The sequence below is a fragment of the Mastigoproctus giganteus genome, chromosome 6 (genome assembly GCF_048544385.1).
Source record: "Mastigoproctus giganteus isolate SK-2022 chromosome 6, ASM4854438v1, whole genome shotgun sequence".
Taxonomy (NCBI): domain Eukaryota; kingdom Metazoa; phylum Arthropoda; class Arachnida; order Uropygi; family Thelyphonidae; genus Mastigoproctus; species Mastigoproctus giganteus.
The window spans coordinates 222,436,102-222,455,749 of NC_143580.1; the positions used below are offsets into that span (position 1 = coordinate 222,436,102).

At 37.9% G+C, this 19,648-nt stretch overlaps 1 protein-coding gene across 1 annotated transcript in view; it reads right to left on the reverse strand.

The window, feature by feature from the left end:
- The window catches only part of LOC150085014 (zinc finger FYVE domain-containing protein 26-like), a 192,189-nt gene that overhangs the window by 44,233 nt on the left and 128,308 nt on the right, over positions 1-19,648 (reverse strand). The window contains exon 15 of the mRNA XM_090376435.1: positions 7,446-7,622. Within this exon, the coding sequence (XP_090232561.1) occupies positions 7,446-7,622 (177 nt within the window). The remainder of the gene's footprint in view (positions 1-7,445; positions 7,623-19,648) is intronic.

Genomic DNA, 19,648 nt, shown 5'->3' on the forward strand with positions numbered 1-19,648 from the left:
TTCTGTAGACTGTAATTTTCAAGAAATACATACGAAGGAAGGTTGTTCCAGAAAACGGCAGTTGAATGAATAAATGAGGAAGATGAAAAGTTGGTTCTGTGAGTTTGAAGTTGGACAGTAAATGGATGATGGCTGGTGGCAGCAGGTTTTCGGACTGTTTTGAAAGAGAGAGAGCAGGAATTATAGAAGCCAATTCAGAAGAACAGTGCCCATAGAAATATCTGTAGAAAAGGCATGCAGCAGAAACAGTACATCTATGAGACAGAGAGTGGAGAGACTCTGTTAGAGAGGAGTCATTTATTAACCTAACTGCCCTCTTCTCAATAGAATCTAGAAGCCTGAGAGAGGTTTTGGGGGCACCCCCCCAGATGTGGGAACAATATTCCATGGCAGGGCGGATTTGCGATTTGTACAGATTGAACAGCTGTTTGGAAGAAAAGTAACGCCGAGAGCAAAAGAGAAAACCAAGTTTTTTAGATGAAGAGGAAGCAATATTTGTAATGTGCTTGTGCCAAGAGAGATTAGAAGTCAGGGTAATCCTCAAAAGAGATATATCATTTTGCCTAGAAATCAGAGTGTCACCAAAGATAAGCATAGGAGCAGAAGAATCCTTTTTGTGAGATATAAGACAAGACTGAGTTTTAGAAGGATTGAAATCAACTAAGTTGTCTTTGCCCAACTGGAGAATTACCTGGAGATCGACATTTAAGGAACTGGTAGTAAATATTCGAGAAATTGAAGTTGATTGAGCAGTGCAAGATGTTTCAAAATGGAAAGTGGAATGCAATGTGCTATCATCGGCAAAACTATGGATAGGATTGCCAGTGAATGGAAGGTCATTAATATACAAGAGGAAAAGAGTGGGGGAAAGAACTGAACCCTGGGGAATACCAGCATTAGTGGAGAAGTTAGAAGACAAAAAGCCATCTATCATCATCCTCATTGGGCGATCAGAGAGAAAACTGAATAACCAATTACTAAAAACAGTTAACAAACCATAAGATGGAAGCTTGTTTAGAAGATTATGCCAAACACGATCGAAAGCCTTTGAGATGTCAAGAGCAACTGCTTGTGTTTCACCAAACTTTTCTATTCAATTTTCCATAAATGGGTAACACAAGCCAGAATATCACCAGTGGATTGACACTGATGGAATCCATACTGGCGATCGTTGATCGGATGGAAGGTTTCTAGGTAGTTTAAGAGTTGGCAGTTAATTGATTTCTCCATTACTTTAGAAAGAGTAGAAGTAATTGCAATGGGATGATAATTGGATGAGAGGGATTTGTCACCCTTTTTAGGAACTGGCTGGATATGAGCAAATTTCTAAGCAGAAGGAAAAAAACCTTTGGAATAAGAAAGTGAAAAAAGGCGGCAAAGAACATGATTAAGTTCAGGAGCACAGGTTTTGAGAACAAGTGGAGAAATACCATCAGGACCTGGAGCTTTCGCAGCATCGAGATTTGTCAAAATCTTTCTGACATCCTTTTGATGGAAGACCACAGGAGGCATTGAATGGAGCATGTTGGGAATGCTGAGAGCTGTTTTACCAAGATCAATAATACACGAGTTCGAAGAAAAATGGGACGCTAGCAGGTTAGCTTTAAGCTTGGCTGAAGTGACAACAGAACCATCTGGTTTTGAAAGAGGTGGAAGCAGCGATGGACAAAAGGTGCGGCCAAAAGCTCTGGCAAGAGACCAGAATACTCGGCTACCATTAGGGCAAGAAGCAAGTTTTCTATTCTTAGCCTGTTCAAACTCTAGTTTGGACTGATTAATAAGTGCTTTACAATTGTTGCGAGCTTTGGTGTAGGCAGAAAATGAAACTGAAGAATTAGAAACAAGCCAATTACGATATGCAACATTCTTCTCTTGAACAACCTTAGCACATTTATTGGAAAACCAAGGTTTAGATAAAGGACGAGATTTTAAAGTGGAGTGTGGGATAAAGGATTCCATTCCTGCAAGAATAATTTCGCTGACGCGATCTGAGCAAATGCTGACATCAGAAGTTTTGAAACAGTAGTCTAACCATGGAAAAGAAGAAAATAAATCTTGCAGATCATCCCATTTTGCATTCTTGTAATGCCAAATAATATGAGGTTGGGAATAGCCATGAGATAAAGGCTCCATTGGAGAAGAGAGAATCACCAAGTTATGATCTGAGGTACCTAAAATACCACTTACTTCAATGTGTACTTAGAACAGTTGTTTGTGAGAAAAAGATCAAGCGTGTTGGCTGTATGGTTAGGATTGTCTGGTATTCTTGTAGGTAAATGAACAATCTGTGCAAGGTCATTAGTAATTGCAAAAGCTTTAGCATCTCGACCAGCTGGGTTGGTGTGACTAGAAAACAGAAGCCAGCTGGAGTTGTGAACCAAGGAAAATTACCTCACTGTTAGGAAAGCTGGATTGGAGAAAGTCAAGTTGCAAAGAGAGGAAGTCAAAGAGCTCCAAGTGATTAGTGGAGTTGGGAGAACAGTAGAGGCAACCAATGAATTTGACACAATGAGGTAGAGAGATTTTACACCAGAGAAGATTCCAAATTACCAATTCTCTGACAGGGAATATCAGAATGAACATATGCACAAGTACCACCTTTGAGGCGAAAGGAATCATACAGTGAATAATTTGGGCAACTGAGATGAGTAGTAGTTGAATTAACCGATAACTGAGATTCTGTCAGAAAAAGTACATGGGGTTTGGCAGATTGCAATGGAAATGGACATCGTTGAGATTAGAATTGAGACCATGTATATTTGTGAAATGAACTAGGAAGTGTTTGGGAGGTTTAGATTTTTCGCAGATAAGCTTACTCTATTAGTTTTACAATTCTTGGTGTATTCAATAGTAAGAAAAAGTGGGTGGGGGGGACATGCTATATGAAGTAATGAAATTTTTGGATATGACTTGCACATCATAAGAATATACCTAGATTCTTGACATAATGTAGCTTCGACAATGCCCCCCACATACACACTACTCGGACTCCTTCCAGTCACTATCTGGCAGAGTAGAGATAGCAAGATTATACATTAGCTGATCTGGAAGCCTCCTAAAGAGTTACCAACAGGTTCGGTTCAGCGTACTAACTAGTGGCCGGCCTGCGAATACCTTTATTAGGCTTATAACAGACTTACTTTCAATTTTGTTTTCCCAATGCTTATAACCCACCAAACTGACTCTACATTTCCTGCTGGCCATATCCACTGGATGAACTGCCTTAAATTTAATATGGTTAATATGTACTCCCCATATTCAAATTCAACAACACTTATGTCAGTGTGACACCATGTCTCTGCTATCCCAACAATGTGTGCATTTGTTGACTTAATCACTACTTCAGATTCATCAAATTTATTTACAATGCTCCTAGCATTAGCATGTGCATTATCACTTATTTGTGTTGAATTAAATCTGGGAGTAATGAACAGTTTACACTGTTCATTTCTGAACAGTGTAAACAGGTATATAAAATTTGATGATTTATCAAATGTTATCCTGTAGAGATGGGAGGTCACAATCCCACTGTATAAGGCAATTTTAAGACCACATTTGGAATACTGTGTTCAAGTATGGAGATCTCATCTGAAAAAAGACACTGATGTTCTTGAAAGGGTACAAAGACAGGCAACTTGAATGGTGAGATAAGTAGAAGGATGACTGTATGAGGAGAGCCTCCAATTATGTGGGCACTTCAGAGGTGACCTAGGGGCCATAAATTAAAATTACATGGGATTTAGATTAGATTGTAGGAAGTTTTATTTTAACCAGCATGTCATAGATTGCTGGAACAAGTTGCCCTTGCAGGTAGTTGAGGCTGACAGTTTGAATAAATTCAAAGGTCAACTGGATAGTTACCTGTGTGAGGAAGGAAGTATATAATTTGTATTTTCTTATCTACTTTTTTTTTTTGCAAGTGCAGCAAAAGCCTGTTGCTTTCTTGCAGAAGGCAAATACTATTACTAAATACAAAATCAAGCAGTATTTCTTTATTTTATCTACGGCAGTCCAATCCACCCCTGTTCAGGGGTGGATTGGACTGCCGGAACACCGGGCAAAATCCTGGTGGCCAGATTGTATATAAAATTGTATTCGTATGTAACTTAACGGGCCTCTTATGGATATAGTAGTAGTAGTAGTGGCACGTGATGCAAGAAAGCAAATGTATGAGCTTATGCAGCATCAGCCAAAAAAAAAAAAAATCACATCATTCCCTCCAAATGCCTGTCCAGTTCCTCCTTAAATTTATTCAATCTATCAACTTCCACAACGACAGATGGAAGTTTGTTCCAGCAATTAACCACCCGCTGGCTAAAGGCAAATTTCCGCACATCTATTCTACATCTGTCCTTTCTTAATTTGAATTTATGCCCCCTTAGGTTCGTAATCTGAACAAGTGAAAGGATCCTATCAGAATTCAGCGTGCTGAACCCATTCAAGGCCTTATACACCTCAATCAGATCACCGCGCAGGTGCCTAGTCTCCAGCCACTGCAATTTGCAGAACTTAAGCCTCTCTCTTGATAAGAGGATCCCTTCATTCCCCTCACCAATCTTGTTGCCGTCTCTGTACACGCTCAAGTAAATCTACATCCTTCCTAAAATGAGGCCTCCAGACCTGTACGCAGTACTCAAGGCGTGGCCTGACCATTGCCTTATACAGAGGGATAATCACCTCCTTTTTCCTGCTAGCAAAATTCCTATATATCATTGACAAAACCCCATGACCTGCCCTGGCAGCCTGTCTGCATTGCTCAGAAAACTTCATATCTGCCTGCACAATTACTCCCAGGTCTTTTTCATTTTCTACCACCTTAAGTGTAGTACCACACAGTTGGTACGTTTCTCTGGGGTTACTTCTACCCATATGCAGTACTTTGCATTTGTCAAGGTTAAACTTCAGTTGCCACTTCTTAGCCCATCTGCCCAAATTATCTAGATCTTGTTGCAGTAGCACACTGCCATTACTGTCATTAACAACCCTGCCAACCTTTGTATCATCTGCAAACTTCGACACTAAGCCTGACATACCTTCATCAATATCATTGATAAATATACAAAACAACAGTGGACCCAACACCGAACCCTGTGGGACTCCACTAATAACATTAGTCCAAGAAGAGCAGCACCCATTGATTACCACCCTCTGTCTTCTCCCACTTAACCATCCTTTTATGCATTGTAGCAACTTACCCTTAATACCATTCTGCTCCAATTTGTACAATAGTCTTCCATGCGCAACAGTGTCAAAAGCTTTCCTGAAATCCAAATATATGATATCAAAATTATTTTTTGCATCCAGTTCCTTTGTAACCACATCATAATATCCAATCAAATTTGTCAGACAAGACTTTCCCTTAACAAACCCATGCTGTGTCTGAATTATTGCTGCAGTCTTGTCTAGATGATCCTGCAATGCATCTTTAACCAGCGACTCCATTATTTTACCCAGAACAGAAGTTAAACTAACTGGTCTGTAATTACTCGTGTCACTCTTCGATCCCCCTTTGTGAATTGGGGATACATTTCCACATCTCCAGTCCGTGGGAACCTCCCCTGAGTCCAAGGATGCTCTCATAATTATGGCTAAGGGTTTGCTTAGTTGCTTTGCCGCCTCCTTTAATATAACTGGATAGATCCCATCTACCCCAGGTGCTTTTCTTACGTTTAACTTCAACAATTTCTCCTCCACTTTGCTTTCAGTTATTACAAAATCATTAAGTATCCTGCTACAATTTGATAACCTTCTCCCATTTTCAAACCTTAATAATTCCTCACGTGTGAATGTAGATCCAAAATACTCATTCAGTTTGTTTGCCATCTGAGCAGGATCGTCAACAGTCGAACCATCGATGTCAAGTGGACCAATCAGATTCATCCTCTTCCTTTTAGAGTTTATATAAGTAAAGAAATCCTTGCTGTTTTTCTTAGCATCTTTTGCCAAGGATTTCTCGTAATCTGCCTTCACCTGCCAAACCTCCTTTGTGACCTGATTACAGATTAACTTATATCTGCCATAGGCTTCTGAGTCGCTTGATAATTTATATGCATCCCATGCATTTTTTCTTCTCTGTTACGAGTCTCATTAGTTCATTTGACAACCATTTAGGCCTAAACCTTGAACAATATTTCTTAATAGGTATGAAACTTTTAGTAGCATCCACGATTAATTCCTTGAATGCTTCCCACTTAGAATTTACTGTTGGTAACATCGTCAGTTTATCCCACTGTACAGAATTTAAAAACTGTCGGAGACCACTGTAATCGCCTTTACGGAAGCAAAAACCCTTTCCTTTTACCCTGATGGTAATTAAATCTTTAAGTAAATCCCACGTCAGTACACTGTGATCACTGCCATCTAGTGGTTCTTTTATCTGCAAATTGCTAATACATGAATGATCACTGCTGATAACCAGATCAAGAGTATTACTTTCTCTGGTTGCCTCTCGAACATGCTGCTGCAGAAAACAATCATCTAATAAATCCACAAATGTCTGACTAGTGTGTGAGTGCCCAACCCACAAGTTCCAGTCAATATCTGGGAAGTTAAAATCCCCCATTATAAGACATTCCAATTTACTAGCCCACTCTATTTCTCTGTACAATTGTTCATTGTACTCATTCAAGTCATTAGGCCTATAACACACTCCTACTCTTATTTTTGCTTTCGCAGTGCTTGTGTCACACCAAACTGACTCAACAGTGCACTGTTGATCTATATCAACTGGATGCACTTCTTTTGATTTTATGTTTTTCTTAATTAACAGCATAACACCTCCTCCCTTCTTATCCTGTCTATCCTTTCTGTACACATTGTACTCCCCAAATTGCAGTTCGGCATTCCTTATATCAGTGTGACACCATGTCTCTGATATCCCAACAATATCCGCCTTTGATGTCTTGACCAACACTTCAAATTCATCAAATATATTTACTATAATTCTAGCATTGGTATTCATGCAAGTATACATGCACCTATTCTTATTCTTAATTACTCTAACACATCCCATATACCCACCTGTTTCACGATGACTGCCACCTGTCCCTGAAACCCTCAACACCCCTCGCTCCAGGTTGCTACTTATTCTAATAGAAGTTGTGCAAGAATCCTTTTCTTCTAATCCTTTTCTTGCACAACTTCTAATAGAAGTTGTGCAAGATCGATATTTTCCAAGTCAGTTTTATGTTCCCAATCCACTTGTTATTGTTTCACTAGTCATGCCTTCATGTAAGCCAGAATGACATGCATTCCTAATTTTTGTGTCCTTGTAATTTGATCTCAAGTATTTGTATAAGAAATTTCAGACTTTTTAAAATTTATTTTTCTTAGAGAAAAATAGTTTAATGTATAGTGAAACGTACTAGTACATGTAGACAAATTCATGTCAACACTCAAAATTTAACGGTACTGATTTGTTATCATAAAAAGTATTTAATGTTTACCTTAAAGCTTCCTCGTCGGTGATCTCAGTGGATGGAATTAAATGTGTACAATTGGCAGTAACTAGCATTCTAATAACATCAAGGCGGCTAAGGTAAATATCAATATGATCAATTCCCTCATTGTTGCCTGCTTGGAGAAACTTTATCTTTGCACTCAATAACAGGGATTTCATCATGCTGTGAAATATAAACAAATTTATTCATAAATTTATTAATTCATATATATTTTTACTCGTAAATTTATTAGCTCATATATAAATTTACTCAAATTCATTACTGCTCAAAGCAATAATAAAGTATCATGATTTTTTAAGCTATTTAAACATGTATAAGATAATTTTGAAAAGATAATAGTTCAAACATTAGAACTATGTTTGAGAATAAACTTAATTACTTATGAAGCATGAGATATGAAGAGGCTGATTTTGAGTTTCATCTATGCTGGAGGTTTTTTCAGAGCTACAAAAAATTGTAATTGTAACTTAATTGTAACTAATTAACTAGTAAACCTAATATTCACCAACAACAATTAACCGACATACGAGACTTCATGAAAATTCTGAACATTGTAATACAAAAGGCAGACAAATGCGACACCATCGCAATCATGGACAAAAATACATATATAAAGAAAATGTTACACATCCTGTCAGATTCAATGACACACAGAGTCTACAATACTAAACAGGCACACGAACGTATAACTTCCATGACCATATCTGAAAACGATATTCTCGCGTCCTTCGACGTTGTCTCCCTATATACAAACGTACACATCGAAACCATGCTACTGGCTCTTAAAGAACTATTAATTAAAGAAGACACTTTGACAAAACGTACTGACTTAAACATTAATGACATTTTAGAACTAACGTCACTTACTTGATGCCAAACAATTTAAATTTTAAATTACGAACAAATTTTTGGCCTCCCCATGGGCCTTGGTATCTCTACCCCTTTATCCGAAATCTACCTCGCTTCTATTGAAGAAAAAATACTCCAACCCTTTCCCCCAGGGATTAAACTATATATGAGATACGCAGATGACGTCCTCTTAACAGGCAACAAAACCACTATCGATACTTTACTGAACACGTTTAATACAACACACGAGAGACTCAAATTTACCCTCGAAGTAGAAACCAATAATAAAATAAATTTTCTAAACCTCACTATATACAAAATAGGTACATCTTTAGGCACCAAAATATACAGAAAGAACACACACATACAGGTAAATTCTTACATTACCACTCACACCATCCTCTATACATCAAAAAAGCAGTTCTATACTATCAAATATAGTCACACACAAACAGACCTATCCGTAGAATTGCAATACCTCACCAAAAAATTTATCGACAGGAAATAATAAGTCCATAATAATACTAACAATCCAAGCAAAATTAATAACCATGAGAATAAGAATAAGATACACAAACCCCTTATCGCCCTCCCATACCATCAACAATATGCTAGACGACTTCAACAGATTTTTAAAAATACAGATATCAAATTAATATTTACATCTTATAACAGATTAAGTTCTAAATTCAATTCATACAAGACAACATACTAGTATGGGACACAAGATCATAATAACATTATATATTTGATTAGATGCCAATCAGATTGTCAAGCATGTTACATAGGCAGTACAACAGCAAAATTCGGGACATCAAATATTTCTAACACGCGTGCATACTACCACTTTAATAGCTTCAAATCTAATTTAGCAAGTACAGAACTAACACAACATGTTCAATCTTATAATCATAACCCACTCACCGATTCAGCGATCACAATAGTTAAACTAAATTCCAGTTATAAAATCCTTCAAAACGAAGTCCTCATCATTGAGTGGTTTAAGCACCACACATCACTTAACATATTAAACAAAAAGATTCCCACCAACTTCTTCCCTATTTGGAATTTAGCACGTATTAAGTTTCCACGTGCACTGAAATGCATTTCCGGAACTCAACCTGTATGTAACACACTCGCGCGCTCTCCCCTCCCCACTACAGCTAACTGAAGACGATTTCGAAAGTCGCTCGTGCACGGCTATTAGCTTTTATCTCACTTCATTTAATTTATTTTAATTAGACAACCATAGAATGGAAGGTGCACTTTTCTTTCTTAGAAAAATTTTTAAAGCCCATAACTTAGTTTTTAAATTTATAATCCCCGTAAGTTATTAGAATCTCTTAACCACTATGTATATGGCAAAACTTTCAACCAACTAAGCGGATTACTATGAGATGAGTGCTGAAAAATTAAGCTAAGTGATATCTATGATCTAGCCTTCTTTCATACGTATTTCCTGAAAATTACTGTCTACAGAAGTTCAAGTCTAATGTCAACAAATATCTTCTTTCATCTTCTCAACCTCCAACCCAAGCACGGTACTAAGTATTATAGGTTCTAATACCTCTCGTTCTGGGTTTTCATTAAAAAAAAAAAAAACCCAGTGTTCCACATAACTTACGAAAATGATCCACAATATTTGATAATTACAAAGATTTTTTTTGTGGTAGACAAATCCAATTAACAGTGGTTGGAGATACATGTAGGCCTACAACAATTTGCATATACTATATACACTGAGTGATCACTGAATTATGACCACCTACCTAATAATTCATAGATCCTCCTTTTGCCCTCAGTACAGCATCTATCTGATGTGGCACTGATTCAACAAGATGTCGGGAGGTATGGCCAACCAAGCTGTGTGTAATGCAGTCAACAATGCAGGTATGGAGGTGATTGGTGTATCCAGATGCCTGATATGCCTTTCCATAGTGGGATTGATATTGGGGAAGTTTGGAGGCCAATCGATATGTTGGAAGTCGGAACCGTGTTCCTTGAACCATTCGTGCACAACAAGTGCCCAATGGTTCGATGCATTGTCATTTTGGAAGACATCATCGCCATTCAGGAAAAAGTGTAACGTAGGGGGGGTGTACACAGTCAGCAGTTGATGATAGTGGAGACCACTGATACGTTGTTCCACATGCACCAGGGGTCCAAGTTCCTGTCAGTGAAATATGTCCCACACCATACAACCACCTCCACCGGCCTGCACTTTTGATACCATGCAGGATGGATGAAGAGCCTCATGTTATTGATGCCAAATCCGTACACGACCATCCACAGTGTATGGAATAAATAATGATTCATCCGACCCACACACCTTCTTCCAGTCTTCTAACGTCCAATTTGCATGCTCTTTGTATCAGGAGAGTCCTTTACGCAGATGAACCTTGGTTAGGAGAGGATGTCGTAGGGGTCGTCTGCTGGTATAGCCCATGTGTGCGATGCATGGTCATGCCAGATATTGTTCCTAGTTGGCCCATGTTGTATTGGGTAGTCAACTCTTCAACAGTGCTACGCCTGTTCACCTGTACGAGTCCTTGGACCCGGCGCTCACCTCTAACATCAACCTTTCGCTGACCTTTGCAGTTTTGCTGTCGAGTCGTTGTTTGACCATTTTGACGCCAGTCCTCGTACACTAAATATGGCAGTCAAACACCCCACCGGTTCAGCCGTTTGGGAAATCGAGGCACTAGCTCATCGAGCACCCACAATCTGTCCTTTATCAAAGTCTGATAAATCCTTCCTTTTACCCATCATGCTCAGAATTTTACTACCTACTGAACCACTGACACCTTATCCATGTTACGTAGGTCGACTAAATCTGAACTCTCGTACCTCATGTGGTCCACGGGTCGCATTCAGTTTTCATAGGGGTGGTCATAATTCAGTGATTACTCTGTGTATGTTAAGTATGAGTAAATATCATTGTATTTAAAAAACAGTTATTAAAATTTCTGCATGTATAGTTTAATATTTTTTCTGGTCCATGGCCTCTACCTCAAATATTAAGGTGATTTGTCATTTACAGCTGAAATATAAAGTGGTCTATATCTGAAAAAAGGTTGGGAAACATTGGTTTAGACTACAATCACTTTCTTCTTTTTTTTTTAGCACACTGTAAATGAGCAATCCACTAGTATGTACCAAGGTTAAGTAAGGAACAGATGATAACAGACAATACCATATTTGCTTTTATATTTTTCTCACTTTATAATTTTCTCGTCTTTTTTTTTTTTGGGGTAATTTTTCCTATGGTCATTATAATGTGTGGAAATTCATTAGGAAGTAACACCTGTCATGCACCCACAGACATTCACAGTTAGATAGCAACCTTGTAATTAGCCAATCTTCTCCTTTCCAAGTAATAAAAAGAGTTCAAATGAGGGTCTTTCTGTACCTGAGCAAATTTTATCAGCTAACTGCTTTACCTGAGAGTTATTCAGAAGTGTCCCCACAACTAACTATATTTTATCAATTTACAATTAACCTTTCCACATAAATAGATCTACATTTTTTGAGAGTCACTTCAAATAACGCACACTTTTTGTAAATTGTCTTCATATTTGTCCATTACATGCTGCCATTTCTTATCTGTGTTTCCAACTAATAGTAGCCACAGTTGTAATATATGGCAGCATAAAAATAGTTTTGAAAATCTGAGAACATTGTATCATTGTCCATCAATGTTCAATTTTGGCTCATAAAAGCCAAAACTGAAGAAATTCTCTGTAATACAGATATCCAGAAGTTGATGAAACTGAATTAAGTGATACATAAGTAGACATAAGGGATATTATTTGCTTCATAAAAAAAAATAGTTTATTTTTTTAACTACCTTTTTCCTGAAAGTAATAAGGAATCAACCTGCAATTAATGATTGCAATTAATTAATAATAACATAATTTCAGGTTGATTCCTTATTATTCTCAGGCCTGTATATAATGTATAGTCATATACCCCCTAGCCTCTATCATGTCTCACAGTGTAGAAAGCTTGTGCTCACGGATTGATTGGCTTATGATGGGGTGTTTTGTTTTGTCCTACTTATTATTTTGTCATCTTCATGATTATTTTTATTTTCTTTTTATATTTATTCACTGACATTGTTCAGTCCAATATTTGCAATAACAATACTGACTTAAACACATGAGGCATATGTCCAGTCCTCCGTCCAGGGGCCGACTTTGGTACAGGTTTCGCAACCTACGGTACAGGTTTCGCAACCACTGACATTGTTCAGTCCAATATTTGCAATAACAATACTGACTTAAACACATGAGGCATATGTCCAGTCCTCCGTCCAGGGGCCGACTTTGGTACAGGTTTCGCAACCTACGGAGCCCGAGCACAACTATATTCCCCTTATTCCACTTGCATTCTGCTGTCCTTTAACACTACAATTTATTTCTCGTGCGCGACTAGGCTGGCCGAAAGCAATATCAAGATGCTATTCTTCTGTTATCGCTTCTTTTTTCGTCTTAAAGAAAGTTGAGTGTCCTTTCAATGCTACTTTGATAGTCATTTATTCTCCCTTTACTGATGCATCTGCCTCATTTGTTTAATTGCTTACTTCCCTGTCACAAGGGCATGGTTCACTTTGACCATTTCACACCTTCCCCCAACCCACACTTAGGGTTACTTCATCTGATATAAATATACATAGAACTATCGGCTCATTTCTTTGGTCTCCCATACAGCCTTACATTCGCTACATTGATAATTTCACCATCTTCGGTCTGATTCTACAATAAGTTAGCATTAGCATTGGCATATGATGCAAGAAAGCAAGCTTATTCAGCATCAGCCAAAAAAAAAAAAAAAAAAAAACCCTCTCCCATTTCACCCCTCCGTTCGTTCGAAATACCTGTCCAGTTGAGCTTTAAATTTGTTTAGGCTATCAACTTCAACACAACAAGTGATGGAAGTCGGTTCCACCAACCAACCACCCGCTGGCCAAAGGCAAATTTCCGCACATCTATCCGACATCCGTCCTTCCTCAATTTGAATTTATGCCCTCTGAGGTGATTATTCTGAGAAAGATGAAGAATCCCATTGGCATTGAGCATGCTCAAACCATTCAAAGCCTTATACACCTCTATCAGATCACCTCGCCGGTGCCTAGTCTCCAGACTCTGTAATTTGCAAAACTTAAGCCTTTCTTCGTAAGAGCAACCCTTTGTTCCATTTACTAATCTTGTTGCCCTTCTCTGTACCCGTTCCAGCAGCTCTACATCCTTCTTGAAATGAGGCCTCCAGACCTGTATACAGTACTCAAGATGTGGCCTAACCATTGCCTTATACAAGGGAATAATCACCTCCTTATCCCTGCAAGTTGTCAAATAAACCTGACTTTATTCTTTCACCTTAAGTTTCCTTTGTTTAAATTTCAAACTGGGCATTTTGCCCTTTCATACTTTCACTCTTTTTTCCTTTGACAGAATTTATTGGTTTTACTAACAGGAAAAATGTGCCTATGCTGTATGCTAATTATATGATTACTTAACTTAGTTGTTTAAACATACCAACTGTGTGGTACTACACTTAAGGTGGTAGAAAATGAAAAAGACCTGGGAGTAATTGTGCAGTCAGATATGAAGTTTTCTGAGCTATGCAGACAGGCTGCCAGGGCAGGTCATGGGGTTTTGTCAATGATATATAGGAATTTTGCTAGCAGGGAGAAGGAGGTGATTGTCCCTCTGTATAAGGCAATGGTCAGGCCACGCCTTGAGTATTGCGTACAGGTCTGAAGGCCTCATTTTAGGAAGGATGTAGATTTACTTGAGCATGTACAGCGAAGGGCAACGAGATTGGTGAAGGGAATGAAGGGATCCTCTTACCAAGAGAGGCTTAAGTTCTGCAAATTGCAGCAGCTGGAGTCTAGGCACCTGCGCAGTGATCTGATTGAGGTATATAAGGCCTTGAATGGGTTGAGCACGCTGAATTCTGATGAGATCCTTCCACTTGTTCAGATTACGAACCTAAGTGGGCATAAATTCAAATTAAGAAAAGACAGATGTAGATAGATGTGCGGAAATTTGCCTTTAGCCAGCGGGTGGTTAATTGCTGGAACAAACTTCCATCTGTCATTATGGAAGTTGACAGGTTAAATAAATTTAAGGAGGAACTGGACAGGCATTTGGAGGGAATGGTGTGATTTTTTATTTTATTATTTACTTATTTTTTTTTATTTTTATTTATTTATTTTTTTTTGGCTGATGCTGCATAAGCTCATACAGTTGCTTTCTTGCATCACATGCCACTACTACTACTACTACATCAAATCTTCTTTTGAGATGACCATTAATGACAATTCTTAAAAAACATACCTTAAGGTTTGCTATACACAAGAGGTGACCATGATTCCTATACCTAGAATATCTTTATAAATTTTGTTCAAACTGTCTAATATTACTATTTTTGGCAATGCTGTGGTCTTGCACTGTGGCTCATTCTTAGCTTCCTATACACATTTTTCTTTTTGTCTATTCCATTCTACTGCAATAATTTCTGCATCATCCATACACAGGAAAAGTGCAGCTTCTGCATCCAGTTCATAAAGATTACAAACCTGAACATTACAAAATTTCCTTTTTTTCTTCTTTAAATGGCAAGAAATATTCATTCTCCACAAGTGTCCACTGCTTATTTTTAATTTAAATGTTAGTTTCAGTAGTTTTGTATTGCTGAGGAACTTATGCTTTTCTATGATAAACAAGTTTATGCCAGGTGATTCAGTATCAAACAATGTAATGTCGAAAACTGCAGAATATTTCAGTGCAGAATTCATGGCAGAGGTAAATGAATCCTAACAATAACTTTCTTGACCCTTTCAGGAGTTTCTAGTTTTTCATGCAAGATCTCTCAGGAGTATGTAAACAGATCTACATTTTGAAAGTCTGCAGATGATACAAAGGTTGGCAGGGCGGTTAATGACAGTAATGAAAGTATGCTACTACAACAGGATCTAGAAAAATTAGGCAGATGGGCTGAGAAATGGCAATTGAAGTTTAACCTTGACAAATGCAAAGTACTGCATATGGGTAGCAGTAACCCCAGAGTAATGTATCGGCTGTCTAGTGTTACACTCAGGGTAGTGGAAAATGAAAAAGACTGGAGGTAATTGTGCAGTCAAATATGAAGTTTTCTGAGCAATGTAGATAGGCTGCCAGGACAGCTCATGGTGTTCTGTGAATGATACACAGGAATTTTGTTAGCACGGATAAGGTGATTATTCCATTATCCCAAGGCAATGGTCAGCCCACATTTTAAGTACTGCAGGCAGGTCTGTGGCCTCATTTTAGAAAGGATGCAGAGCTGCTGGAAAGGGTGTGGAGAAGGGCAACCAGATTGGTGAAGGGAACAAAAGGGTGCCCTTACCTATAAAGGTTTTAGTTCTACAAACTGCAGTGTCTGGAGATTGGTTGGTTGGATGGTTGTTTTGGGTTTTATTGGTGCATCAGCGACTAAGGCTATAATGCGCCAGAACCATGCAGTGTCTGGAGACTAGGCACCTGCAAGGTGATCTGATTGAAATGTTAAAAGGCTTGAATGGATTAAGTAAGCTGAATATAGGTGGCATCCCTCCTTTTGCTCAGACTGGACAGATGAGGGGACATAAATTCAAACTGAGGAAGGATGGTTGCAGAATAGATGTGTGGAAGTTTGCCTTTAGCCAGCAGGTGGTTGATTGCTGGAACAAATTTCCATCTGTTTTATTGAAGTTGATAGCTTAAATAAATTCAAGGAAGAGCTAAATAAACTATAGGAGAGAATGGAAAGGTGAAATGGGAAGGGTTTTTTTGGCTGATGCTGTATAAGCTTGCTTTCTTGCATCATTTGCCACAACTAATATTAATACTAAAAATTGAAGAATACCTCGGGAATTCAGATCTAGAATTTGTTAAAACCAAATTAAATAATAGATAAATAGATGTATATGGTGCAGAATGGATAAACAGACATAGCTGTTATTATTTAAAATTATAATAGTTCTTTTGTAGAGGGCGAAAAGTTGGCATTAACAATATTCTTGTTAATGCCAACACGACAGGACGGACATATAACTTAAATGAATTTTTATTTCAAGTGGTAAAAGAGTCTACTCATGCAGAAAAAAGAATGACAGGAAGAGAAGGAAAATGCCAAGAGAATGTAAAAGATAATTTGCATCAAAAAAAGAAAAGGTAATCACAGGTTTTATTTAAACATTTTTTAAATAAAAATTTAATTTTTTTAAAATTTTTTATTTAAATTTAAAAATTTTTAAATAAAAGTTTTTTTGACAATAATTTTACTCTAATGTTGGGCAATAAAGTCAAAATAAGCCCACAATAATATTTTACAGCATTTATGTATAGTTTTCATTTTTATAAAAAAAAAAAAAAAATTCAAAATTCCATAAAAAAATCTTACTGCACAGAATCTGTTGTTATCTCAAATTCACTGCCAGAGACCAACTCATAGTAAACTCACCATTGAAAGGTTAAGGGCAAAGATGATGCTTTAGTCCAAAACCTGGACTGGTATATTTATATTTTCAGTAAGACTATTATTTATATATTTTTCCATCTCTAGACTTTGAATTTAGAGAATGAGTGCACAGGACAATAATTACGCAGAAGTAAACTCTTTACTGGCATAAAATTATCACAAAACCATGAATAAAAAACATCACTTCTCATCAGTACATTTAAATTGCCCCAAGATGCAGCAGTTTCAGCAAACAATTTCTACAACAATAAAGTTACTCTTTTTTTTTTTTTTTTTTTTTATGAAAACCCAAAACACGAGAGGTATTAGAACCTATAGTACTTAGTACTGCATTTGGGTTGGAGTTTGAGAAGATGAAAGAAGATATTTGTTGACATTAGACTTGAACTTTTGTAGACTGTAATTTTCAGGAAATATGTATGAAGGAAGGTTGTTCCAGAAAATGGCAGTTGAATGAATAAATGAGGAAGATGAAAAGTTGGTTCTGTGAGTTTGAAGTTGGACAGTAAACGGATGTTGGTTGGTGGCAGCACGTGTTTGGACTATTTTGAAAGAGAGAGCAGGAATTATAGAAGCCAATTCAGAAGAACAGTGCCCATGGAAGTATCTGTAGAAGAGGCATGCAGCAGAAACAGTACGTCTATGAGACAGCGAGTGGAGAGACTCTGTTAGAGATGAGACATTAATTAATCTAAATGCCCTCTTCTGAATGACATCTAGAAGCCTGAGAGAGGTTTTGGGGCACTGCCCCAGATGTGGGAACAATATTCCATGGTAGGGTGGATTTGTGATTTGTACACAGTGAACATGTTTGGAAGAAAAGTAATGCCGTGAGGAAAGAGAAAACCAAGTTTTTTAGATGCAGAGGAAGCAATATTTGTAATGTGCTTGTGCCAAGAGAGATTAGAAGTCAGGGTAATCCCCAAAAGAGATATATCATTTTGCCTAGAAATCGGAGTGTCACCAAAGATAAGCACAGGAGCAGAAGAATCATTTTTGTGAGAAATGACAAGACTGAGTTTTAGAAGGATTGAAATCAACTGTCTCTGCCCCACTGGAGGATTACCTGGAGATTGGCAATTAAGGAATTGGTAGCGGATATTCGAAAAGTTGAAGTTGATTCAGCAGAGCAAGGTTTCTCAAATTGGAAAATGGAATGCAATGTGCTGTCATCGGCAAAACTTGGATAGGATTTCCAGTCAATGGAAGAAGGTCATTAATATACAAGAGGAAATGAGTGGAGGAAAGTACTGAATCTTGGGGGGGGGACACCAGCATTAGTCGAGAAGTTAGAAGACAGAAAGCCATCTATCATCACCCTCAGTGAGCGATCAGAGAGAAAACTGGATAACCAATTACAAAAAAAAACAGTTGGCAAACTATAAGATGGAAGTTTGTTTAGAAGACCTTTATGCCAAACACGATTGAAAGTCTTTGAGATGTCAAGAGCAACTGCTTGAGTTTTACTAAACTTTTCCATTGAATTTGTCTATAAATGGGTAACATAAGCCAGAATATCACCAGTGGATCGACACTGGTGGAATCCATACTGGCGATCGTTGATCAGATGGAAGGTTTCTAGGTAGTTTAAGAGTTGGCGGTTAATTGATTCCTCCATTACTTTAGAAAGAGTAGAAGTAATTGCAATGGGACGATAATTGGATGGGAGAGATTTGTCACCCAGTTTAGGAACTGGCTGGATATGAGCAAATTTCCAAGCAGAAGGAAAAACACCTTTGGAATAAGAAAGTGAAAAAAAGGCGGCAAAGAACAGGAGTAAGTTCAGGAGCACAGATTTTGAGAACAAGAGGAAAAATACCATCAGGACCTGAAGCTTTCTTAGTATCAAGATTCGTCAATATCCCCATTCAATGCCTCCTGTGGAATGGTGGGAGGTGTTTTACCAAGCTCATTAATACATGAGTTCGAAGAAAAATGGGATGCTAGCAGGTCAGCTTTATCATTGGCTGAAGTGACAATAGAACCATCTGGTTCTGACAGAGGTGAGAGCAGAGATGGGCAAAAGTTGCGGCCAATAGCTCTGGCAAGAGACCATAATGCTTGGCTTAAGGCAAGAAGGGCATTATGGTAAGAAGCAAGTTTTCTACTCTTAGCCTGTTGAAAATCTAGTTTGGACTGGTTAATAACTGCTTTATAATTATTGCGAGCTTTCGTGTAGGCAGAAAATGAAACTGAAGAATTGGAAACAAGACAATTACGATATGCAACGTTCTTCTCTTGAACAGCCTTAGCACATTTATTGGAAAACCAAGGTTTAGATAAAGGACGAGATTTTAAAGTGGAGTGTGAAATAAAGGATTCCATTCCTAAAAGAATAATTTCACTGACATGATCTGAGCAAACGTTGACATCAGAAGTTTTAAAACAGTAATCTGACCAAGGAAAAGAAGAAAATAAATCTTGCAGATTGTCCCATTTTTCATTCTTGTAATGCCAAACAATATGAGGTGGGGAATAGCCATGAGATAATGGCTTCATTGGAGAAGAGACAATCACCAAGTTGTGATCTGAGGTGTCTAAAGGACCACTCACTTCAACCTCGTACTTAGAAGGGTTGTTTGTTAGAAAAAGATCAAGCATGTTATCTGTATGGTTAGGATTGTCCAGTATTCTTGTAGGTAAATGAACAATCTGTGCAAGGTCATTAGTAATTGCAAAAGCCTCAGCATATCAACCAGACAAATCGGTATGACTAGAAAACAGAAGCCAGCTGGAGTTGTGAACATTAAAATCACCAAGGAAAATTACCTCACTGTTAGGAAAGTTGGACTGGAGAAAGTCAAGTTGCAAAGAGAGGAAGTCAAAGAGCTCCAAGT